Source organism: Saccopteryx bilineata, chromosome 8, assembly GCF_036850765.1.
Source record: "Saccopteryx bilineata isolate mSacBil1 chromosome 8, mSacBil1_pri_phased_curated, whole genome shotgun sequence".
Taxonomy (NCBI): domain Eukaryota; kingdom Metazoa; phylum Chordata; class Mammalia; order Chiroptera; family Emballonuridae; genus Saccopteryx; species Saccopteryx bilineata.
The window spans coordinates 1,976,716-2,001,843 of NC_089497.1; the positions used below are offsets into that span (position 1 = coordinate 1,976,716).

The 25,128-nt window shown below is 57.0% G+C and overlaps 1 protein-coding gene across 1 annotated transcript in view; it reads right to left on the reverse strand.

Annotated features, from left to right (window-relative positions):
* Window positions 1-4,846: 4,846 nt before the first annotated feature.
* SLC9A9 (solute carrier family 9 member A9) overlaps window positions 4,847-25,128 on the reverse strand; it is a 471,491-nt gene continuing 451,209 nt past the window's right edge. Inside the window, exons 15-16 of the mRNA XM_066241551.1 lie at window positions 6,659-6,764; window positions 4,847-5,281 (exon numbers count right to left, since the gene is read on the reverse strand). Of these exons, the coding sequence (XP_066097648.1) occupies window positions 5,045-5,281; window positions 6,659-6,764 (343 nt within the window). The 3' untranslated portion in view covers window positions 4,847-5,044. The remainder of the gene's footprint in view (window positions 5,282-6,658; window positions 6,765-25,128) is intronic.

Genomic DNA, 25,128 nt, shown 5'->3' on the forward strand with positions numbered 1-25,128 from the left:
GCGTGTCTGTCCCCCTCTGCTCTGCGTGTCTGTCCTCTCTGCTCTGCGTGTCTGTCCTCTCTGCTCTGCGTGTCTGTCCTCTCTGCTCTGTGTGTCTGTCCCCTCTGCTCTGCGTGTCTGTCCCCTCTGCTCTGCGTGTCTGTCCCCTCTCTGCTCTGCGTGTCTGTCCCCTCTCTGCTCTGCGTGTCTGTCCCCTCTCTGCTCTGCGTGTCTGTCCCCCTCTGCTCTGCGTGTCTGTCCCCTCTCTGCTCTGCGTGTCTGTCCCCTCTCTGCTCTGCGTGTCTGTCCCCCTCTGCTCTGCGTGTCTGTCCCCTCTGCTCTGCGTGTCTGTCCCCCTCTGCTCTGCGTGTCTGTCCCCCTCTGCTCTGCGTGTCTGTCCCCTCTGCTCTGCGTGTCTGTCCCCCTCTGCTCTGCGTGTCTGTCCCCTCTGCTCTGCGTGTCTGTCCCCCTCTGCTCTGCGTGTCTGTCCTCTCTGCTCTGCGTGTCTGTCCCCTCTGCTCTGCGTGTCTGTCCTCTCTGCTCTGCGTGTCTGTCCCCCTCTGCTCTGCGTGTCTGTCCCCTCTCTGCTCTGCGTGTCTGTCCCCTCTCTGCTCTGCGTGTCTGTCCTCTCTGCTCTGCGTGTCTGTCCCCCTCTGCTCTGCGTGTCTGTCCCCCTCTGCTCTGCGTGTCTGTCCTCTCTGCTCTGCGTGTCTGTCCCCTCTGCTCTGCGTGTCTGTCCCCCTCTGCTCTGCGTGTCTGTCCCCTCTCTGCTCTGCGTGTCTGTCCCCCTCTGCTCTGCGTGTCTGTCCCCTCTGCTCTGCGTGTCTGTCCCCTCTCTGCTCTGCGTGTCTGTCCCCTCTCTGCTCTGCGTGTCTGTCCCCTCTCTGCTCTGCGTGTCTGTCCCCCTCTGCTCTGCGTGTCTGTCCCCTCTCTGCTCTGCGTGTCTGTCCCCTCTCTGCTCTGCGTGTCTGTCCCCCTCTGCTCTGTGTGTCTGTCCCCTCTGCTCTGCGTGTCTGTCCCCCTCTGCTCTGCGTGTCTGTCCCCCTCTGCTCTGTGTGTCTGTCCCCTCTGCTCTGCGTGTCTGTCCCCTCTGCTCTGCGTGTCTGTCCCCCTCTGCTCTGCGTGTCTGTCCCCTCTGCTCTGCGTGTCTGTCCCCCTCTGCTCTGCGTGTCTGTCCTCTCTGCTCTGCGTGTCTGTCCCCTCTGCTCTGCGTGTCTGTCCTCTCTGCTCTGCGTGTCTGTCCCCCTCTGCTCTGCGTGTCTGTCCCCTCTCTGCTCTGCGTGTCTGTCCCCTCTCTGCTCTGTGTGTCTGTCCTCTCTGCTCTGCGTGTCTGTCCCCCTCTGCTCTGCGTGTCTGTCCCCCTCTGCTCTGCGTGTCTGTCCCCTCTGCTCTGCGTGTCTGTCCCCTCTGCTCTGCGTGTCTGTCCCCCTCTGCTCTGCGTGTCTGTCCTCTCTGCTCTGCGTGTCTGTCCTCCTCTGCTCTGCGTGTCTGTCCTCTCTGCTCTGCGTGTCTGTCCCCCTCTGCTCTGCGTGTCTGTCCCCCTCTGCTCTGCGTGTCTGTCCCCTCTGCTCTGCGTGTCTGTCCCCCTCTGCTCTGCGTGTCTGTCCCCTCTGCTCTGCGTGTCTGTCCCCTCTGCTCTGCGTGTCTGTCCCCCTCTGCTCTGCGTGTCTGTCCCCTCTCTGCTCTGTGTGTCTGTCCCCCTCTGCTCTGCGTGTCTGTCCCCCTCTGCTCTGCGTGTCTGTCCCCCTCTGCTCTGCGTGTCTGTCCCCCTCTGCTCTGCGTGTCTGTCCCCCTCTGCTCTGCGTGTCTGTCCCCCTCTGCTCTGCGTGTCTGTCCCCTCTGCTCTGCGTGTCTGTCCCCCTCTGCTCTGCGTGTCTGTCCCCCTCTGCTCTGCGTGTCTGTCCCCTCTCTGCTCTGCGTGTCTGTCCCCTCTGCTCTGCGTGTCTGTCCCCCTCTGCTCTGCGTGTCTGTCCTCTCTGCTCTGCGTGTCTGTCCTCCTCTGCTCTGCGTGTCTGTCCCCCTCTGCTCTGCGTGTCTGTCCCCCTCTGCTCTGCGTGTCTGTCCCCTCTGCTCTGCGTGTCTGTCCCCCTCTGCTCTGCGTGTCTGTCCCCTCTGCTCTGCGTGTCTGTCCCCTCTGCTCTGCGTGTCTGTCCCCCTCTGCTCTGCGTGTCTGTCCCCTCTCTGCTCTGTGTGTCTGTCCCCCTCTGCTCTGTGTGTCTGTCCCCCTCTGCTCTGCGTGTCTGTCCCCCTCTGCTCTGCGTGTCTGTCCCCCTCTGCTCTGCGTGTCTGTCCCCCTCTGCTCTGCGTGTCTGTCCCCCTCTGCTCTGCGTGTCTGTCCCCTCTGCTCTGCGTGTCTGTCCCCCTCTGCTCTGCGTGTCTGTCCCCCTCTGCTCTGCGTGTCTGTCCCCTCTCTGCTCTGCGTGTCTGTCCCCTCTCTGCTCTGCGTGTCTGTCCTCTCTGCTCTGCGTGTCTGTCCTCTCTGCTCTGCGTGTCTGTCCTCTCTGCTCTGCGTGTCTGTCCCCTCTCTGCTCTGCGTGTCTGTCCCCTCTCTGCTCTGCGTGTCTGTCCCCTCTCTGCTCTGCGTGTCTGTCCCCTCTGCTCTGCGTGTCTGTCCCCTCTGCTCTGCGTGTCTGTCCCCCTCTGCTCTGCGTGTCTGTCCCCTCTCTGCTCTGCGTGTCTGTCCCCCTCTCTGCTCTGCGTGTCTGTCCTCTCTGCTCTGCGTGTCTGTCCCCTCTCTGCTCTGCGTGTCTGTCCCCTCTCTGCTCTGCGTGTCTGTCCTCTCTGCTCTGCGTGTCTGTCCCCCTCTGCTCTGCGTGTCTGTCCCCTCTCTGCTCTGCGTGTCTGTCCCCTCTCTGCTCTGCGTGTCTGTCCCCTCTGCTCTGCGTGTCTGTCCTCTCTGCTCTGCGTGTCTGTCCCCTCTCTGCTCTGCGTGTCTGTCCCCCTCTGCTCTGCGTGTCTGTCCCCCTCTGCTCTGCGTGTCTGTCCCCCTCTGCTCTGCGTGTCTGTCCTCTCTGCTCTGCGTGTCTGTCCCCCTCTGCTCTGCGTGTCTGTCCCCCTCTGCTCTGCGTGTCTGTCCTCTCTGCTCTGCGTGTCTGTCCTCTCTGCTCTGCGTGTCTGTCCCCCTCTGCTCTGCGTGTCTGTCCCTCTCTGCTCTGCGTGTCTGTCCTCTCTGCTCTGCGTGTCTGTCCTCTCTGCTCTGCGTGTCTGTCCTCTCTGCTCTGCGTGTCTGTCCCCCTCTGCTCTGCGTGTCTGTCCTCTCTGCTCTGCGTGTCTGTCCCTCTGCTCTGCGTGTCTGTCCCCCTCTGCTCTGTGTGTCTGTCCCCCTCTGCTCTGTGTGTCTGTCCCCCTCTGCTCTGTGTGTCTGTCCCCTCTGCCCGCACCCCCGACCAGCACCGCTCTTGGCTCTGCCACCCGTGAGGATTTGACTTGCCCGCCAGCCCCCGTGGGCTCTCCCTGCCTCTTGGGACCCCTGCGCCCCCCTTACGTCACCCTTCCGGGCCTCCTTCCCCAGGCATTTCAAGAGCGGGGACTCAGAGCTGCCGACCGGTCCGGGGAGGAAAGTGCTTCGGCAAACACTAGCCTGATATCATCGTGCTTTGTAACAAAACTTTATTAGGATTAAGCCAAGAGAGGAGCCAGCATGCTTGACCCGTGTGCTGTGATTTCCCAGCACAGCCAGAGTCACACTCCGCCGAGTATAAACAGTGTGTGCCCGGACTGGGCTGTGTGGGAAGCAGGAGAGTCGATGGGCAGAGCGTGCGGAGCGGTGTGGCCCCCCCCCCCCCCCCGTGGTCGACGTTTAAGGCCTGACCACCGGCCAGCAGGGCACGTGTTACTTCCAAGCTCAGGGCCCCGAGGAAGACTTCCTTCTCCCCCTCCTAGACTCAGACTGCGACGGCCCAGGCAGCCGGGGCCAGCTTTCTGGAGTCTAGAAGTAACATCTGCGTATCAAGAGAAGCGAGGCTGAGGTATTTTTAGAGCGGAAAAGGCACAGTCATGCCGCTGAATCGAAAGCTCTCGTGTGGGTCCCTCTGTCCCGCGTCACGAGCCACGTCTTGGAAGGAGCAGTGGCCCTCTGCACTCCTGAGCAGGTCCGGCCCTCGGCCACCAGCTCCGCGCCTCTCGCCCCGGCTCCTGCAGGACGGCACGGTGCCTGCCGGACTCTGTGGACGGGTCGGGGCGGCCCCCGCTGTGGCCTCTCATCTCCCCCTGTGCAGCCGAGGACCCCCGCTGTGGCCTCTCATCTCCCGCTGTGGCCTCTCATCTCCCGCTGTGCAGACCTGAGCAGTGACTCAAACACACTCAGAAAGGCTCGTTCTTCAGGGGAAACGGAGCAAAGCAGCAAAGAAGCCGGCGTCCCTGCCAGGAGGTCCTCCTGGGCTGGAGAGCAGCAAGCACGGTGCACCCCCCACTGTGACCAACCCCCCCCCCCCCCCCCCCCCCCGCCGGGCCTGGGAGAGGCAGCCCGGGAGGACGCGGGAGAGGTCAGTGGGTCCCCGTGGGGCCGTCCCCCAGGTCCTGCGAGGCCATCGGCGCTCATCTAGGCTTTTGCAGAGAAGCCCTGGCCTCATCACCAAGAGCACGAGGGAGTCCGGCTCCTGAAAACAGAAAAGTGACCGCTTCCAGCGAAACTGGGCATTCCGTCCACTCGGGAGGCTTCTGCTCAGAAACCCTATTCCTCACTTTCAAACCCTCTCTAACAAAGGGAATAAAATGCGAAATCTAAGAGCAGGGCCCTGGGAGCTGGAAACGCCTGCAGACCCAGCCGGGTGTCTCCCTTTCTCTCCCGTTCTTACCGCAGCCGCTCGTGTCCCGGTTCCGCCCACTCCCCCCCCCCCTCCTGCCCGCCCGCCCACCCGGTCCGGGAAGCATCCCCAGCATCGATGCAGAGCGACGCTCAGCTCATCAATTCTCATTTCTCCCGGCGCCGGAGGGCACACGGGACAGGGCTCTTCCTGCGTCTTCCCATCCCCCCGCGGGGGCGGCCGCCCCTGGGCGCACCCTGGGGTCCTCCGTGAGCCCCGCGTGCCTGGGCGGGGGCTCACCGCGAAACCGCGCCCACCCCTTAGTTCAGCGGGGGTGGACCCGGGGTTGGCCCCAGCTTGAGTTCGAATCCTCCGAGGCCCAGGTCCCCCTCGTAAATGTTTTCCTTGTTGGGCGGCGTCGGGGGCGAAGGGCTCCTGTCCAGACCCAGACCCGGCCGCGCCGGGGGGCTGCCCGCGGAGGGGGACTGCTCCTGGTAGCTCATGGCCAGTTCGTCCTGACTGACGATGCAGTCCGCGTCGTCCTCCTTGAGCCGTTCCTGGAGTTTTGGAGACAGATGGAGGGGTTGGGGAGGAGAGAGAGAGGGAGAGAGAGAGACTAGTTACTTCACGCTGAGGGCAGAACACAGCAGCAGGCGCTCTGTGTAAGAAATACACTTCGTTCTCCTTTGTCTAACTGTCCCGTCCTGCCCGGGCTGTCTCCAGCCCTGCGGGTACAGTGGGGCGTCCCCCCCCGAGTCCCCACTGGAGACTGTCACCGTAACACAACCTCCTTGGTCAGGGGAGGTCACAGGAGAGCCGGTGGGCTTCTTGCACTGATACCTGAAAGGGGGTTGGCGAGGATCGGAAAGGTGGCAAAATCCTGAGATCTTAGAGCCTGGCAGGATTCAGTGTTGGTTTGGGGACATTCTCATGCTGGCCTGACCCTCTCTCCCAGTTCTCAGAACACAGCCCCTGTTATGTTTTAAAACTGTGACCTGATAGAATGTTTCATTTTTTTTTTGGGGGGGGGATGAGTGTCACAAGGTCAGAGAGGGTGAAAGTCACCGTCGTGGAGAATGGTGGACATGGAATAGGTCTGGCCGGTGATCCTCAGACAGAGGGTCCCCGGGGCAAAGAATTAAGATCTCAGCTCTCCTTCTGTGGGCTGTGGGAAGGCCACCGTGTCGCATGACGTGGAGAGTGAGCCCCGGCTGGGTGACCTTGGGTCCCTTCAGCCTGGGCGGGGACCCCTTGGAGAGCTTCTTAGAATGCAGCAGCCAGACCCGGAACCCAGGCTGTCTGAGGGGGGCCCGGTCGTCTGTACTTCTGACAGCTTCCTAAGGGTCGCTGAGGCCGCTGGTCTGGGGACCAGGCTCGGAGAGCCACCGCCTGGGCTGCCCAGCCCTGAGTGCGTTGAGACGCGGTTCTCTGTTTTGACAAGGGGGCCGAGCTGGCTAGCCTCAGAGGGGGGCCCCAAGCCCCGCCATCCTGTCCTCGGGCCACCCCGACACGCTGAGCTCTGCCCCTGACTCTAATGGCTCCTCAGCATCCTTTAGTCCACGCCCTTGAGCTACGAAGCACGGCCCCGGGCCTTCAAAGCCTCTCACCAGGGCACTGACTCCTTTGACAGGTCCTCAGTGCCTTCTGTGGTTAAGAATATTTGGTCACAATAAAACATTGCTTTGTTTTTCTTTTCTGTTCAAAGAAGAACGGGGGGGGGGGCACATGCAGCAACAGAAAAGAAAAGAGAAAAGACCCCCCGTGGGTGAAGTTTTACAAAACACCCCCCCCCCACCCCGTTGGGCTGGAGCCACCGCCAGGTTCCGGGGCTCCTCAGCGCTGCCCCCCGCCCCGTGACACCTCAGGAGCCACCGCCAGGTTCCGGGGCTCCTCAGCGCTGCCCCCGCCCCGTGACACCCCACACGCTGACTCACCCCGTAGGCCTGTGGGCTGGTGAGCAGGCGTGAGAGGGGTCCGCACCATTCCGGCAGCGTGGTGGTCAGCGGGGGGCCCGCGTGGGTTAGGATCGGTTTCAGATATCTGAGCAGCCTGTTAAGGAACACTTGCCAGATGGGGTTAGGATGTAGTTTCTCACACACAGCACAGACTTTTGCGTGCAGAGAGAGAGACGGTCACGTTCAACTTGAGGTCCTCTGGTCCTCTGTCTCTGTGGGTACCCAGTGTCCTGGCTGTTAACACGTAGGGATGGAATCTGTAGCTTCTGGTGAATGTGAGGACCGGGACCAAATGGGATACTGTCTGTCCCTGTCCGGACAGGCTCTGGGGTTTCTGACTCAGGAGACCTGGGCGTACCTGTCAGCTTGAGATGTTTTTTTCTTAGCTGAGCAAGGTCTGGGAAGTGGCTGGATCTCTGGAGTTCCCTGCATTACTAAAAAGTAACAAACCGTTTTGCCTTATAAAAAAAAAAAGCCCAAAAACCCATCGGCAGATTTTGCAAAGTGTGTTTTTGTTTCCATCGGGTTCTATCTAGTCTACGTTGGGTGGGAGATTCCCTGTGGGTGGTTTTGGTGTGGTAAGCTTTGCTTCTGTAATAAGCTCTTGGGGTGAACCAGGACGGACTGTTAAGTTCTGGGGGGAAAGACACAATGATTTCTCTCATCTTTAAAGGGTCCAGGTTTGGAAACAGCGCCCTGGCTCAGGAGGGGTAAGTGGACCCTGGAACTCCACGCAGAACCCAACGTGCATGAACCAGGAAAGACCACGCAGATAACGGTGTCTCCTTCCGCCCGAGCCGTGGGCAGGTCCTGAGCTGAACGCAACGGTGTCTCCTTCCGCCCGAGCCGTGGGCAGGTCCTGAGCTGAACGCAGCGCTCGACATCCGCAGTCAGCGTGATACACCACACGAACCAAACGAGAGGTGAAATCGCACGATCATCTCAGTAGACGTAGAGAAGGCATTGAACGCAGTTCCACATCCACTGGCGGTGAGAGCTCTCAACAAAAGGGACGCAGAGGGAACACACCTCAGTGTGATAAAGGCCATCATGACAAGTTCACAGCCAACACCATGCTCAGTGATGAAGAGCAGAAAGCATTTCCTCTAAGATCTCCTGATTGAACTTTTTTTTTTATTCAACATAATTCTGTAAGTCCTAAGCCAGAGAAATTAGCTTGAAAGAAATGTATACAAATTGAAAAGGAAGAAGCAAAACTGTCACTATTTTGCAGATGACATGATGCCATATGTAGAGGACCCTAAAGATGCCATCAGAAAACAGTTAGAATTAATAAATGAATTCAGCGAGGTTGCAGGAAACGAAATAATTACACAGAAATATGTTGTGCTTCTATACATGAAAAATGAACTATCAGAAAGATAAAGAAACAATCCCCTTTGAAATTTCATCACAAAGAATAAAGCACCACCTGACCAAGTGGTGGCAAAGTGGACAGAGCATCAGCCTGGGGCTCAGAGGACCCAGGTTTGAAACTTTGAGGTCACCGGCTTGAGCGTGGGCTCATAGATATGACCCCATGGTTGCTGGTTTGAGCAAGGGGTCACTGGCTCAGCTGTAGCCCCCTGGTCAAGGCACATACGAGAAAGCAATCAATGAACAACTAAGGTGCCACAATGAAGAATTGATGCTTCTCATCTCTCTCCCTTCCTGTGTGTCTCCCTATCTGTCCCTCTCTCTGTCTCTCTCACTAAAAAAATAAAATGATATAAAGAAAATGTCTAGGAATGAATTTAACCAAGGGGACGAGAGACCTATATACTGAAAACTAAGACATTAATGAAAAAAATTGAAGATGACACAAATAAATAGAAATCTATTCTGTGCTCATGGATTAGAAGAATAATATTGTTAAAATGTTCATAAAACAATTTACAGATTTAATGAAATCTCTATCAATATTCCAATGGTGTTCACCTCCCCCCCAAGAAATAGAACAAATAATCTTAAAATTTGTATGAAACCACAAAAAAAGTCTGAGTAGCCAGAGAAATCTTGAGAAAGAAGAACAAAGCTGGAGCTATCATACTTCTTGATTACAAACTATATTACAAATCTATAGTCATTAAAACAGTATGATATTGGTATAAAAACTGACACATAGATCAATGAAACTGAACAGAGCCCAGAAATAAAGCCACGCCTATATGGTCCATTAATTTATGACAAAGAAATTAAGAATATACAGTGGAGGAGGCCTGACCTGTGGTGGCGCAGTGGATAAAGCGTCGACCTGGAAATGCTGAGGTCGCCGGTTCGAAACCCTGGGCTTGCCTGGTCAAGGCACATATGGGAGTTGATGCTTCCAGCTCCTCCCCCTTCTCTCTCTCTCTCTGTCTCTCCTCTCTCTCTCTCTCTCTGTCTCTCCCTCTCCTCTCTAAAATGAATAAATAAAAAAAAATTAAAAAAAATTAAAAAAAAAAAAAAAAAGAATATACAGTGGAGGAAAAAACAGTCTCTTCAATAAGTGGTGTTGGGAAAACTAGACAGCCACATACATACCCAGGAGTAAAATTTTAACCACGGTGTCACACCACGCATGAAAATGAACTCAACGTGGATTAAAGACCTGAACGTAAGACCCGAAACCATAGAACTCCTTGAAGGAAACACAGACAGAAACTTCCTTGACTCAGGTCTCTGGGATGATCTTTAAAAGTCTGACCCCAACAGCAGAGGTAAAGAGGAGGGACTCCGTCATGCCACCAGAAGCTTCCTTGCAGCCAAGAGCAGCAGCGGCAACATGAAAGGCAGCTCACTAAATGAGGTACAATGTTTGCAAATCACGTATCTAATGAGGGGCGGACACCCCAAATACATGGACTCACACAACTCACTGACAACGGGAGTGACACGGAGCCAGGGGCAGTGACGTGGATGGACCCCCAGGGTAAGCACACGGCGTGGGGCGGGGGTCCCCAAACCTGTCACAGGGGCCAGTTCACTGTCCCTCAGACTGCTGGAGGGCCGGACTGTAAAAAAACTATGAACAATCCCTATGCACACTGCACACATCTTATTTTAAAGTAAAAAAATAAAACAGGAACAAATACAATATTTAAAATAAAGAACAAGTAAATTTAAATCAACAAACTGATTAGTATCTCAATGGGAACTCGGGGCCTGCTTTTGGCTAATGAGATGGTCAATGTCCAGTTCCATATTTGTCACTGCTAGCCGTAACAAGTGATGTAAGTGTGTGGCGCCACCACATACAGTAGTCCAGGTGGTCAGTACTCACTGACCACTAGTGAAAGAGGTGCCCCTTCCGGAAGTGCGGCGGGGGGCCGGATAAATGGTCTCAGGGGGCTGCATGCAGCCCACAGGCCGTAGTTTGGGGACCCCTGGCGTAGAGTTAAGTCAGCGGTACACAGAGAGACAAACGCTGTACGATTTCACTTGTATGTGACATCTAAATAAAAATACAAAACAAACAAAGGAGAAACACACTCACAGACACAGAGAACAGACTGATGGTGGAAGAGGTTGGGGGAGGAACCTAAGGGACAGTGATGTGGAATCAGCAGGTTCTAAACCTGAAACGAGCGTACTATTGATATTATGTGTCAACATAATATCCTATATATTGTATATCTATGTGTAATATATATACAAACTAATATACTATAATTAAAATAAATTAAAAAATATATAACAAAGAAACAATTACCACCCTGTTCAAGGTATAAACTATTTTCATGACCACAGACAATTCCTTTGTGCTTTCTCCAGACAGTATTCACCCCCCCCAGTCCCCCCCCACCCCCCCAGTCCACCCATGCAGAAGCAGCCGGGTGCCCGACCTCTGGTCCAGGCATTCACAGGAGGAGGGAGGGGAGCAGAGGGAGGCTCACGAAGGAACAGCGCGCAGAAGCACCGACATCGGAGAAACTGCCGTATGCAAGGGACCTCTGGTCAGTCCTCCAACCGTCGTCCGTCTGGAGCCGAGGTGTGTGGTTTCCGCTGGACAGACAGACGTCTGGCGGAGCTGAGAGGCCGGGAGCCAGGACACAGAGGGTAGAAAGTCCAGAATGACCACAGGGATAACAGCGACCCTTTTCTGTCCCTTGTAAATCGCAAGGTGCTTTCTAGATGCCCAACAGGACCTCTTCGTTCAAGTGCGCTAATTTGATTGGCCTTTCCCTGGTGTGCCTTGTTCTGCTCGAGACCCGGGGGGATGTGGTGTTCTCTTTTCACAGTGGGGTTCCGCGCGTGGGGAGGGTGAGACTTTGGGGAAGTTCTGAACCGGACCGGTCCGTTTCCTGCCTTGTCTCCTCTTCAGGGACGCCCCTTCCCCGGATGTTCAAGACCTTGCCTGTCTCTGAAGCTTGTAACTTTCTCTTCTATCCTCTTTATCTTTTTCTTCATTTCTTTCAGATTAAAACATTTTTCTCTTTTCCCTTATTTCAAGTATTATCTATTTTTTTGCTTTTGTATCCTATTGATGAATTCACTATTCATTTCCGAAATGATTTCATTCTTTCTTTTTTAGAAATAATCATATATTTATTGATTTCAGGGGAGGGAGAGAGTGAGAGAGAGAGAGGGAGAAACGTCTACGGCCATACCACCCTGAACGCGCCCGATCTCGTCTGATCTCGGAAGCTAAGCAGGGTCGGGCCTGGTTAGTACTTGGATGGGAGAGGGAGAAACATTGATTTGTTGTTCCACTTATTTGTGCATTCACTGGTTGGTTCCCGTATGTGCCCTGACCGGGGATCGAACCTGCAACCTTGGTGTATCGGGATGACGCTCTAACCAATATTTCCAGATTTTTTTGTTTTCTAATTCTGGTTCATGTTCTTTCATGTCTTGTATCTTTTTTTTTAATGTCTTCTAACTTAGTAATAGAGTCTGCTGTAATTATGGGCACGTCTTTCATTTTCTCTAATTGTCTTACAATGATTCTGTATGGAATGTTACTTCTATTTTTTGTTGTTATTTTGTATTGATTGATGTTTAGAGAAACAGAGAGGGGAAGGGGGAGAGAGAGAGAGAGAGAGAGAGAAGCATTCACTTGTTGTTCCACTTCTTTATGTTTGTGCATTCATAGGTCGCTTCCCGTGTGTGCCCTGACCGGGGACGGATTCACAGGTCGCTTCCCGTGCGTGCCCTGACCGGGGACGGATTCACAGGTCGCTTCCCGTGCCTGCCCTGACTGGGGACGGATTCACAGGTCGCTTCCCGTGCCTGCACTGACTGGGGACGGATTCACAGGTCGCTTCCCGTGTCTGCCCTGACCGGGGACGGATTCACAGGTCGCTTCCCGTGCGTGCCCTGACTGGGGACGGATTCACAGGTCGCTTCCCGTGCCTGCCCTGACTGGGGACGGATTCACAGGTCGCTTCCCGTGCCTGCACTGACTGGGGACGGATTCACAGGTCGCTTCCCGTGCCTGCCCTGACTGGGGACGGATTCACAGGTCGCTTCCCGTGCCTGCCCTGACTGGGGACGGATTCACAGGTCGCTTCCCGTGCCTGCCCTGACTGGGGACGGATTCACAGGTCGCTTCCCGTGTCTGCCCTGACTGGGGACGGATTCACAGGTCGCTTCCCGTGCCTGCCCTGACTGGGGACGGATTCACAGGTCGCTTCCCGTGTGTGCCCTGACTGGGGACGCATTCACAGGTCGCTTCCCGTGTGTGCCCTGACTGGGGACGGATTCACAGGTCGCTTCCCGTGCGTGCCCTGACCGGGGGACAGAACCCACACCCTCGGTGTTTCTGAAGGATACTCTCAACGACTGAGCTATCCCTCCCTGTGGTTTTCTTTCTAAAATGTGAAATTAGTTTCCCCGAGTTCCCAGAATGAGGCGGGGTTCTGGAAAGCTTTTCCAACCCCACAGAGCACCCCCTCTTCTGCGGCTGCCGCACGGCGTGAACCTGGCAGCATGCACGCTGAACTTTCCTGGCCGTGCCCGGGCCTCTCTGGAAAATGCCTGCGTGCTTGTCATTGGGACAGAATTTCATGTGACATCTCAGAGAGTTTCCAGGTGTCCTGAAACCCAGCCACGCCTCCCAGGAGGTCCCTCTGGTAGGAAACCGTGGTCAGGAGCGATTAAGTATTGAAGAGGAGGCCAGACGGACGGGCCGATCAAGTGAGGTGCCCGCTATCCTCGGTGCCCTCGGGGATATCTGTGGGATCTCCCTATCGAATGTTAAGACGACTCTGTTGGGTTCTCCGGCCCCAGACAGACACTGCATGACCGGAGACACGGTGGCGGGAGTTTGCTGGAAACGTCAAAGGGAAGAGGACGAGGCTAGAGGACACCGGAGCCACCAGGAGTGTAAGCAGGGCAAGTCGCTCCCATCGAGATGAACAGATACCCGTGAGCTCCGTGTGGGGAACGTTGGCATCACGAGGCCGGAGAAACCTGAGAGCTCATCTGATCCAGGACGTCCGAGCTGAAGACGGAGGGAAATCTAAGCCCGGGGCTTCTTCCACAGGTGTGGTCGCCCGGGGGCTCTGCGTCAGAATCCCACTCGGCGGGTGAACATGCGGATTCCGGGGCCCTTGAAGCGGACTCTCCTGGGTGGGGACCTAGCAATCCGCGTTCTCACAGTCCCCAGAAGACCACTGGTCTCAGCGATGCAGACGAGAAAGGCGTGTGGTCTCTCGAAGGGCTACGGGCGCAGAGGCCCCATCCACCAGCTGCCCAGGACGATGATAATAACAACAACGGCAACAAAAACGGTGCTGGTGCTGCCGCCGCCTCTCCTCCCTAGAGGAGGAGAGGGGTCCTTAGAGCTTCTCCCACTGGACACAGGACGGGGCCAGCCGGGCTCCAGGAGACGCCTCTGCCCACGAGATGCCCTTGAAGTTCCTTCGCGCTAAGGGGCTGTTCCATTTGGCTCAAGTGTGTGGAGAGACAACAGCCCAGGGAGAGCCACGCTTCCTTCTGCTCCTGACAGGAGTGGCCTGGCTCTCGGTGGCCGTCTGGTCAGAAGGGGACGCTGCTGCTCAGCCCGGGGCTCCCTCTGCCAGCTCATGGGGGCTTGGACGGCACGCCTTCCTGGGTCACCTCCCTGGAGGCGCAGGAGGAGGACGGGCAGTGAGGACGAGTCTCCGTCTGCTCCCATTCGGAGGGAAGTCGGTGCTCAACTCCTGCTGCCGTCAGTGAGTGGACGTGGTCTCGTGAGCGCTGGACGCTCAGCTGGCGTCCCCAGGATTCATGGTTAAGACAGAGGCGGCCAGCCCTGCCCAGGCCCTGTCTGGGTCACCCATTCCCCAGGGGCTGGGCCCTTCCCCTCAACGCCCAGAGTAGAGTGCGTCTGAGGGGGACTGGCCCCCATGCGGGCACTGGCCGGGGTCCCCACGGGGATGCATGGCTGCCGCATGGTCCACCTTTGCAGAAACACAAGTAGTCATGTCTGCAGCCGGCACCTGCAGTGCAGGCCCCAGGGGTCAGGACCCTCAGGGCACGCAGCAAAAGGGGAGACCACCCTCGGCACCTTCGCCGGGAGGGAGACACTGCACACCGGGCGTGGGCGGCTGAGGCTCTGACCGCTTCTCAGTCGGAACAAAAGTCTCCGTCCCCTCGAGCCCCGGTCATCCTGTTGCTATGGGAACACAGGAGGCTGTGTGCGATCTGGCCGGGTCCCTTCTTCCCCCTGTGTGTTTGCTCCCCCACAAACCGGGGGGCTGGAAAGGACAGCGGTGCCTCGTCCCCCCAGTCCTGGAAGCCGGCAGCGGGAGACGGAGGCGGCGGGGTCGGCCCCCTCTGAGGGCCGTGACGGACACCTGTCCAGGCTCTCTCATACCCCGGGGACGGCCAGAGAGAGCCTGGCACTGCTCGCTGGCAGGGGAACGTCTCCCGGCTCTGCCTCCCCTTCCCACGCTGTCCCCCACCCCTGGTGTCCTCACACGACCGCCGTCTCAGAAGCAGACCGGCCACATGGGACGAGCCACCCACCCTGTTCCGGTGTGACCTCATCCCTTGCCCACAATGAACCCGTTTCCCGACGGGGTTCCATGCTGAGGTACGGGGCCAGGGGGTGGTTAGGAGTTCAGTCTGTCTTGTTTCTTAGGAGGGGAGGAGCAGGGGAAACAACCTTGCCCATAACTTCCTGCCTCTCGTGAATCATCCCAGTGTCCCGATCTCTCAGAGGCGGCTGGGAGGCAGGCAGGCGGGGCGAGTCAGAGAGAGGCCTGCCGTTGTCCAGCCGGGAGCGGGCGACGCTCCTACCCTCGTGAGGCCTCCTCTCCCCCATTCATAAAATGGAGATGGTGGACCCTCCTGTGGCCTCACAGTGGGGGGGGGCTTCAGTGGGATAAAAATAGACACAACGTTGGCCCTGGCCAGTTGGCTCAGTGGTAGAGCATCGGCCTGGCGTGCAGAAGTCCCGGGTTCGATTCCCGGCCAGGGCACACAGGAGAAGCGCCCATCTGCTTCTCCACCCCCCCCTCCTTCCTCTCTGTCTCTCTCTTCCCCTCCCGCAGCCGAGGCTCCATTGGAGCAAAGATGGCCCGGGCGCTGGGGATGGCTTCTTGGCCTCTGCCCCAGGCGCTAGAGTGGCTCTGGTCGCGGCAGAGTGACGCCCCAGAGGGGCAGAGCATCGCCCCCTGGTGGGCAGAGCGTTGCCCCCTGATGGGCGTGCCGGGTGGATCCCGGTCGGGCACATGCGGGAGTCTGTCTGACTGTCTCTCCCCGTTTCCAGCTTCAGAAAAATACAAAAAAAAAAAAAAAAAAATAGGCACAACGTTGAGCGCGGTTCCGGACCCCTAATAAACACCGAGCAAATATTCGTTAGTGTTATGATCTCTTTCTACCGTGTTCCTGGAGGAGTTACGAGTGTTAGAAATAGAAGTCCACCCCCCCCATCCCACCCCGACATCCGTGAGCACAGGAGACACCTGCCCTGTGCCCCGTGCAGGTTCATGACGCTTCTCCTCGTGGCCACTGTCCTCCCCGAGAGAGGACACCACCACTGTCCTCCCCGAGAGAGGACACGCCACTGTCCTCCCCGAGAGAGGACACGCCACTGTCCTCCCCGAGAGAGGACACACCACTGCAGCCCCGAGAGAGGACACACCACTGTCCTCCCCGAGAGAGGACACACCACTGCAGCCCCGAGAGAGGACACGCCACTGTCCTCCCCGAGAGAGGACACCACCATTGTCCTCCCCGAGAGAGGACACACCACTGCAGCCCCGAGAGAGGACACGCCACTGTCCTCCCCGAGAGAGGACACGCCACTGTCCTCCCTGAGAGAGGACACACCACTGCAGCCCCGAGAGAGGACACCGCCACTGTCCTCCCCGAGAGAGGACACCGCCACTGTCCTCCCCGAGAGAGGACACCGCCACTGTCCTCCCCGAGAGAGGACACCGCCACTGTCCTCCCCGAGAGAGGACACGCCACTGTCCTCCCCGAGAGAGGACACGCCACTGTCCTCCCCGAGAGAGGACACACCACTGCAGCCCCGAGAGAGGACACGCCACTGTCCTCCCCGAGAGAGGACACGCCACTGTCCTCCCCGAGAGAGGACACGCCACTGTCCTCCCCGAGAGAGGACACGCCACTGTCCTCCCCGAGAGAGGACACGCCACTGTCCTCCCCGAGAGAGGACACACCACTGTCCTCCGAGCAGGCTCCCCGCAGCCCTGGGAGCAGTGCCCTGCACGGCGGGGGTGGGGGGCGGGGCAGGGGACCCAGGGAGGTCCTCGTGCTGCGTCCTGTCAGCAGGACATCAGAGGGCCACTTACACCGTGAGGGTCCGAGAACAGCCGCTGACTCAGAGAGAGGGTCGGTGTTTTCGTAGTGGACATCGGATTCTTAAGGTCACGTGACCTCGGGGCTGCCTCCTTTCCGCGTGTTTGTTCCTCCGGGCGCTGGTTGTCCTTGAAACCCCTGTGTCTCTCCTGTCCTCTAAGGACCCCCTTCCTGCCATTGAACAGCTGCTGTCCCCCAAGGAGGATACATGCCCTGCGGCTCTCTGGGGAAGATGGCACACTCCCTCTCCCTCTTGCACGCGTACACACACCCACACCCACACCCAGCAGTACTGACTCGTGTAGCCCACTGAGTTTTTACGGGAATCCGTGAACGTGATGTCGCGTTGGTGTTGCGCTGTGGAACGGAGCCCGTTCAGGAAACACGAAGCTGTTTCCCGCGACTGAGCAGACCCAGAGCGGAGCCCTCTGTCACGACCGGGTCACAGGGAGGACATGGTCTCACCCTCCTCCCAGGCACATTTTTCTCTCGGAGCCCGTTGCTTTCCAGCTATTCCCCTGCCCCCTCACCTCTTCTACCTGGAAACACGTTTCATGGTTGGTACTCGAGACACGCCCTCAACATCCGCTCAGTCACACACGTAGAGAACAAAACACTCTTCTGTGATACACGTGAGTCTATTCCTATTCCATTCCCTTCCCCTCCCCTGTCCTATGCTCCCCTCCCCTCCTCTCCCCTCCCCTGTCCTACCCTCCCCTCCTCTCCCCTCCCCTGTCCTACGCTCCCCTCCCCCCCTCCCCTCCTCTCCCCTCCCCTCCCCTTGTGTAGATTTCTAGAGGAGCTCCTTAATGAGAACATCAATTTTGCGCTCTCTCCCTTCTTGCCTGGAACTTAAATGAGCTGTCTGGTGCTCTGGCAGCCACTTTGGGGCCATGAGGTAAACTTGAGACTAGAAGTTGTCTACTAAGGCCGGTAGACAAGCAAGATAGAAGGACCTAGGCATATTGATGAGGACACGGAACTCCCTTACCAGCTGCAGAGGGTCGGATGCTGGACTTCCTGCACACGAGATGAAGACCTCTCTTTTTATTAAACCATTGCTATTTGAGTTTTTCTGTTACGTGCAGCCAAACATAATCTGAACGGATACACAGACCAATTCAAATAGTTCATCTTCTCTGTCACTATCCCTGCATCCCAACGAGAGAATTTCTTCGCTGGGGCCTCCCGCAGGCCTTCACAGGAACAAGACGCATTTTCTGTGAAAACCGCTCCAGCATGTTATTGGCAGGGACAAATATGATCCCAAATAAATGTCCTGGAGAGCCCATTAGACCACATCTCAGGATATGATTATTCCAACTTTGTGTCAAGACCTGGCTGATCGCATTTATATAACATCAGAAATCGTCGACAGCCCTGGCCGGTTGGCTCAGCGGTAGAGCGTCGGCCTGGCGTGCGGGGGACCCGGGTTCGATTCCCGGCCAGGGCACATAGGAGAAGCGCCCATTTGCTTCTCCACCCCCCACCCCCCTCCTTCCTCTCTGTCTCTCTCTTCCCCTCCCGCAGCCGAGGCTCCATTGGAGCAAAGATGGCCCCGGGCGCTGGGGATGGCTCCTTGGCCTCTGCCCCAGGCGCTACAGTGGCTCTGGTCGTGGCAGAGCGACGCCCCGGAGGGGCAGAGCATCGCCCCCTGGTGGGCAGAGCGTAGCCCCTGGTGGGCGTGCCGGGTGGATCCCGGTGGGGCGCATGTGGGAGTCTGTCTGACTGTCTCTCCCCGTTTCCAGCTTCAGAAAAATACAAAAAAAAAAAAAAAAAAAAAGAAATCGTCGACAATGTAACTCCTCTCCTGTTAGACCGGACCTCCCTGAAGGAGAAACATTGTCTCGTTCCTCTCTGTATCCCCTGTGCCCATTAGACCACGCCTCAGGATATGATTATTTCAACTTTGTGTCAAGACCTGGCTGGTCGCATTTATATAACATATCAGAAATCGTTGACAATGTAACTCCTCTCCTGTTAGACTGTGACCTCCCTGAGGGAGAAACACTGTCTCGTTCCTCTCTGTATCCGCTGTGCTTACTGCCCAGGGATCAGAAATGAGTCCTCTCCATCCATACTTGTTGAATTACATGGAGACTTGAAAACGTCTCGATTTAGGGTTTTCTGTTAATGTGCAAATTCTTCTGGGTATTCTCTGAAACCTGAAGAAATACAGCTCGGGGCAATGCCACCAGATGGGGACTGAGGGGACCTGGGGTGTGAGAGACAGGCAGGCTGGACCAGCGGCGGGCGGTGGGGCGGGACGAGCCGGGCCGCCATGGAGGTCAGCCTGTCTGCGCCTCCCTGGGGCGGCTCTCGTGTTTGCGGCGTGTTTTCTGTGCACAAAGCCTGCCCCCCTCCCCCGGGGCGCCCCCGCCAGCGACTGCCTGCCTGAGGAATGCTCTTCGTGGCCCCCCCTGCTTCTCCGAGGGGGCGGCGCTTCCCTCCTGAGAGCGGGTATCACAGATAACTGGCTCCCTGGTCATCAAACCCGCGAGTCCCCCCTGCGTGCCCCCCGAAGGTGCTCCCTGGGTCCCCCAGAACCACTTTGAAATGGCCCGTCCCTCTTGAGTTGCAAGATTAAGTGAATGTGTGTGGGGATAAGAGCTTTTGGGCTTCAGATCAAAGTCTCCGTGGCTCAGGGTCTCAGACCCCTTTCAGAGCGAGTATGGAACCTGGCCTTCCCCCTCGGAGGGGATTACGGGCGTGGATTACGGGCGTGGAGGGAGAGAAGTGCTGCCCGGCCGCTGCCCCGACCTGGCTTCTCAGGGGCAGAGCCCAGGGGGAGCGCTCATCAGAAGCCAGAGCGCCCAGGACACGAACAAGGTGCCTTTTCTGTGAAAACCGCTCCAGCATGTTATGGGCACGGACAGATATGATCCCAAATAAATGCCCTGGAGAGCCCATTAAACCACGCCTCGGAATATGACTATTCTCGCCTTGTGAAAATAATAAAAAAAGAAATTTGGTGCATTTGCTGCCTGTGTTTGTGCATCTACTCTCATAAATAGGACCGGGGTTTTCCCTCCCTCCCTCCCTTTCTCCCTCCCTCCCTCCCTCTCTCCCTTCTTTCCTTTTTTGGAAAGCCACAGCTCTTAAGCCAAAAAACTGGCAGGGGCTGTCCTGCTTGCTACAGAGAAGGAAGAGAAAGCATCGCGTCATTAGACAGTTTCCCTGTCCTAAATCAAACCTGCCATGGGCCGTGCTTATTTACCAGGCTTGGTGAGTGCGAGCGGACAGCCGAGGGGAGCCGGAAGCCTCTTCATTCTTTAAAGTGACATGAAGTGGCACTCTGCGTCCCAGATGATCATTGTTCTTTTCTCCTCGTTAATATCCTGCCGCTCCTGGGAGTTCCGGAGAAACCGCCCTTGAAGGGCAGATCTAGACATTTCTGTGGAGGTTGGCTCTTCAGCCTGTTTTCAGAACCCAACTTGAACTCCCTCTTGGCAGCGAGGAAGCCTACATCGATCGTGACCCGGGGTCAGGATTTCCTAACCGGTGCGGCAGGACAGGGGCTGTCTGCTGCCCCGTGGCCCCCAAGCTGGGAAGGACAAAAGCTCTCAGAAGCTGATTACTTTTGAGGACATTTCCAGCTCGACCTGCGTCTTAGGGAACGGGACTTGGAAGGGACTCAAGACCTTATGAGATTTCCGCCTCACCTCCCAGGAAGGACCTCGCCGTCTGGACCACAGCTTGAAGCCTACAGGGGAACCCAGAGCCGTCACACCAGATTCCACTGGTAGCAAGTCACCGTCCGAACGACACTCTCTCCCGCTGTTTCCCCCAGGAAGCAGGTGACTCAGCCTCCTCAGACTGACACTTCACGGTGTCCGGTCGATCGTGACAAGTGCCAGCGCCGGTGACCGCTGAATCATCATCACGGTCCAACGTGACTGGAGGTTGTAAAGCAGAACGCGGCTCCTCTATTTCTAGACCTCGCGAGGTGTGAGTCAGCAAAGCTCTCCAGCTCCTAGGCCCCTCTCTGTCCCAGGAACTGGGCTGGTGTGGGATGAGGGACAATTGCTGGTGAGTAGGGGAGACCCAGCAACGCCCAGCCAGGCAGCTTTAGATGGGTGGTTGGCATTGACTAGAAAAGGTGGAAAAGCTTGTAATGTTTCTTTTCTTTCTTTTTTATTTATTTATTTATATATATATTTGTATTTTTCCAAAGCCAGAAACGGGGAGGCAGACAGACTCCCGCATGTGCCTGACCGGGATCCACCCGGCATGCCCACCAGGGGGTGATGCTCTGCCCATCTGGGGCTTTGCTCTGTTGCGACCAGAGCCACTCTAGCACCTGAGGCAGAGGCCACAGAGCCATCCTCAGCGCCCGGGCCAACTTTGCTCCAGTGGAGCCTTGGCTGCGGGAGGGGAAGAGAGAGACAGAGAGGAAGGAGAGGGGGGAAGGTTGGAGAAGCAGATGGGCACTTCTCCTGTGTGCCCTGGCTGGGAATCGAACCCGGGACTCCTGCACGCCAGGCCGACGCTCTACCACTGAGCCATCCGGCTAGGGCCTCTTTCTTTTTTTTTTAAAGTGAAATGGCGATAGTGAGACAGATGCCCGCATGCACCCAGACCAGGATCCACCTGGCAGCCCTCATCTGGGGCTGATGCTGTGCTCATCTAGAGCCAATGCTCGTAACCAAGCTATTTTTAGTGCCTGAGGTGGAGGCTCCATGACCCATCCTCAGTGCCTGGGGATGACACACTCGAATCAATCGAGCCATGGTTGCGGGAGGGGAAGAGAGAGAGAGGATGGAGGGGGAAGGGTGGAGAAGCAGCTGGGTGCTTTTCCTGTGTGCCTGGACTGGGAATTGAACCTGAGACTTCCACATGCCGGGCTGATGCTCTACTGCTGAGCCAACTGTCCAGGGCTCTTGTAAAGTTTCTTATTGCATGCTGGCTCTTAGTCTCGGCCAGCTCACACATTGGCCAAAAGAAAGTCTTTGCTTTTCCAACTTAGAAGATTGCTCATAAAGCAAATTATGATTTATCTGATGAGTTAAAAAAAAAATAGCCTATCAGGGGCAATCATCAAAGCGTGCTCTAAGGAAAAAGAAAATTCTGGACCCCTTCTTCACCCCCTGGAAAGCTCTCCGCCTGGGCTCAGCACTGCTTGCTTCTCTTGCGATGCTGTGTCTTCTTTCTGCGACTCACAGGTTAATGAAGTCAGAAGAAGAGTCCGGAGTGGAGTCGACGGCCCACCGTTCTTCCGAGTGATCTTTGCAAATGCTCTCTCTCCGCCTGCACAGGGAGGGGCTGACCGTATTCGCTCGGGTTGGGAATAGCTTGGTCGCGGCCGTTCATGCACGCCGCCGGCACGACTGTGTCCCCATTTTCTGCTCAGCCAGCCCTGGTCCTCCAGCCGTAGTGAAACAGGAGTGGGTTAGTTTATAGAATCGTGGCACCTGCAGACCTTTGAGCTTTAATTACGAGGGGGCTGGGTTAAGAGGAGAACTCGCCGGAGGCCAGAGGTCACTGTGGAGGATAAAATACTTCCCCCAGCTCCACTGCTTGGTTTTCCCAGAAGGGCTCCACACCGCACCAAGTGCTTTACACGCAAGTCTGACCCGGAGGGAGTTCTCCGGTAGGTTCCGGCCTGACCGAAAAAGTCTCCCTGGAAGAAACAGGCCCGTCGTAGGCTTTTGATCGATGTGTGTTTATTCAGAACAGCTGGAACAAAATGGACGTTTGACGCAGAGAACCCGGTCATCGCTCTATGGCTGACAAGGCTACGATAGGAAAAAAAAATGGCACATTTCCTTCTGAGCAGAATTGTTGTGAATTGAGAGCAAAAAAAAAAGGCTGGTGGCAAACAGCTTCCAAATGGTTACTGTTGTTTGCTGAGAGAGCGTGGGACAAAGAGCTACAGCAGGAACAAGGAGAAACAAAGAACACATCGTGACACTTTGTAACATCCAGACGTTCATCTGTTCCCTGGGACGGCTCAGGAGAAGGGAAGCTCACCCAGTTCGGGCTGTCCTTCTTAGTTAGGTGCATTTTCAGGGCCAAGAACGTCCCCCCCACCCCGGCTTTCTCTGAAAGGCGCACCTTGGCCCCTGGGTCCCTATCATGACAGAGGAGGTAAGGCTTGAACTTGGAACTTTCTGGCTTTGTGAGCCGAGGCCGGCCCTCTGGATTACAACCGGAAGGGGTGGCGGTGAGTCCTGCACCTGCAGGTGGCTCAGGATTCCAGATCGCGGGCCCATCCTGGTCTCCGAACCAGACGGGCTCCCCTTGGTGAGAGGAGTGCGTCCGTGCTGAAGAGGGGACGCCCCCTCCTACACCCGTGTCACCACCGAGCCAAGTCCTGTGGACAGTGATGTCCCACAGAGCCATTTTTCTTATTCTTCTTTTGCTGAGAAAGAGTAGGATCATCACAGACAGATAAAGGCAGTCACTTGAGCTTCTCAGGTCCTGACCAAGACGGATGATGTGAATACACCGTGAACCCACAACCTCAAGCCCTGAAATGGTCAGACTGTCCAGCAGAGAACCTCAGACAACCTCAGAAGACCCCAGGGCTGCCACATCAGTTTAGAACTCTGGCCCAAAGCGAGCCACGCCCCCCTTCTGCCCTCGACCCAATCGCGCCCCTGTGGCCCTGGGGATGACTTGAGGAAGAGCTGTCAGGTGACTGGCGCTGGGGTGGACGGCGCAGGGCAGTGGCTAAGGTCTGTGAGAGCCCCCAGCCGTCAGACTGAAGATCTGTCTCTGCCCGAGGAAGGCTGGGTCACAGCTGGATGGCTCAGCTGGGCCGGGAGCAGGAGCGTGGGGTAGAAGTAGGGAGCTCTGTGCTCGGGGCGGGGGGAGGGAGGCTTATAGGGCTCTGTCTCCACCTGCTTTGTCGGAGAGCCACACAGAGGGCCTTGGTGCTGAGACTCACTCCACTGACTCCCAGCAACGGGCCCAGCGACGCCGCGTGCCAGGAGCGGGGCTGCTCCATCCAGAGCTCTCTGACTCAACTTCTGTTTCATTCAGCTCCGAGCACGTTTCAGTGTTTTGTTGTTTTTTTTTTGAATGTCCTTTTGTCTTTGCCCTTTCAGCCCTGATGCTCTGGAAAAGGCCGAGACCCAGCAAGGACACTTCACATTTGTCCTGACTGAAACTGACCTCCCTGTCTCCCTCTCCCCCATGCTCCCTGTCTCGCTGTAGACTACATCATCTGGTTACACGCTCGGACACGGGCCAGACTTTCCACTCTCTCTCCTCTCTTCCCCACCACAGCCAGTCAGTTAGTCAATCAATTAATCAGTCTATTCCAGCTGCTGAAGACCTCTCCATCCATCATCCATCCATCCACCCACCCACACATCATCTGTCCATGTATCCATCCATCCATCCCTCATCTATCCATCCATCCATTCATCCATCCATCCATCCATCCATTCATCCATCCATCCATCCACCCACCCACCCACCCATCATCTGTCCATGTATCCATCCATCATCCATCCATCCATCCCTCTCCAGCTCTCCACTGCTTCCTCTCCCAGGCTGCCAGCACCTCCCCGCTGGATGGCCGAGAGTCTCCTCACCAGTTTAGGGCTCTGCTGACCAGCCTCAGCTCACGATCCCAGCCATACTCCCATTCATAGCCACAGAGGTTCTTCTGCAGTGTGGACTACATCATGGCACTTCTCTGCCTACCGCCAGGCCAGAGGCTTCCCGTGGCCCCGAGGAGTAGACACCCCGAGGCAGGTGATACTACTGGACTCTCTGAGCCCCGTCCCTGCCCTCTCGGGGCGATCGCACGTGCTGAGCCCTGTCCCCCGCCCTGTACCCGCCCTCTCAGGGAGACCGCGCGTGCTGAGCCCGCCCCCAGCCCTCTCGGGGCGATCGCACGTGCTGAGCCCCGCCCCCAGCCCTCTCGGGGCGATCGCACGTGCTGAGCCCCGCCCCCAGCCCTCTCGGGGCGATCGCACGTGCTGAGCCCCGCCCCCAGCCCTCTCGGGGCGATCGCACGTGCTGAGCCCCGTCCCCCGCCCTGTACCCGCCCTCTCAGGGAGACCGCGCGTGCTGAGCCCCGTACCCCGCCCTCTCGGGGCGATTGCACGTGCTGAGCCCCGCCCCCAGCCCTCTCAGGGAGACCGCGCGTGCTAAGCCCCATCCCTCGCCCTATCGGGGCGACCGCACGTGCTGAGCGACGACTCCCGCCCTATCGGGGCGACCGCACGTGCTGAGCCCCATCCCCCTGCCCTCTCCCGGCTACTGCACGTGCTGAGCCCCGTCCCCCGCACCCCCTTTGCGAGTGTTATTTCCTCCGTCTGAGCGCCGCATCCACCGCTGGCCACCTCCTCCTCCTCCTCCTCAGTTTTCCGGGACTCAACTTTTAATTGTCACGTCCTCCAACAATCTTTCCCTGACCCTCGCTCATCTGTACGTCCATGGCCTGCACTCATTATAACTAATGGGGCCGTGGGATCTATGGTCAAAACCAGGACATCTGTGGGAACAAGAGGGGGCAGGCACCTGTCCATATTATCCTTGGACAACAGGTATAAAGCAGGATAGACCCAGGCAAACCAGGACATACGGTCACCTCAACCATGGCATTTACCACACTTTCAAATTGCCTGCTGACTGGCCAGGGCTGCCCTTACCCTACCTGGCAGACTGAAATTTCCATGATGTCAGAAAACGCCCAGCATTCAAGGTAGCTGCTTCCATAGTAGGTCCTCAATACACACACACACACACAAGTGTGTGTCTAA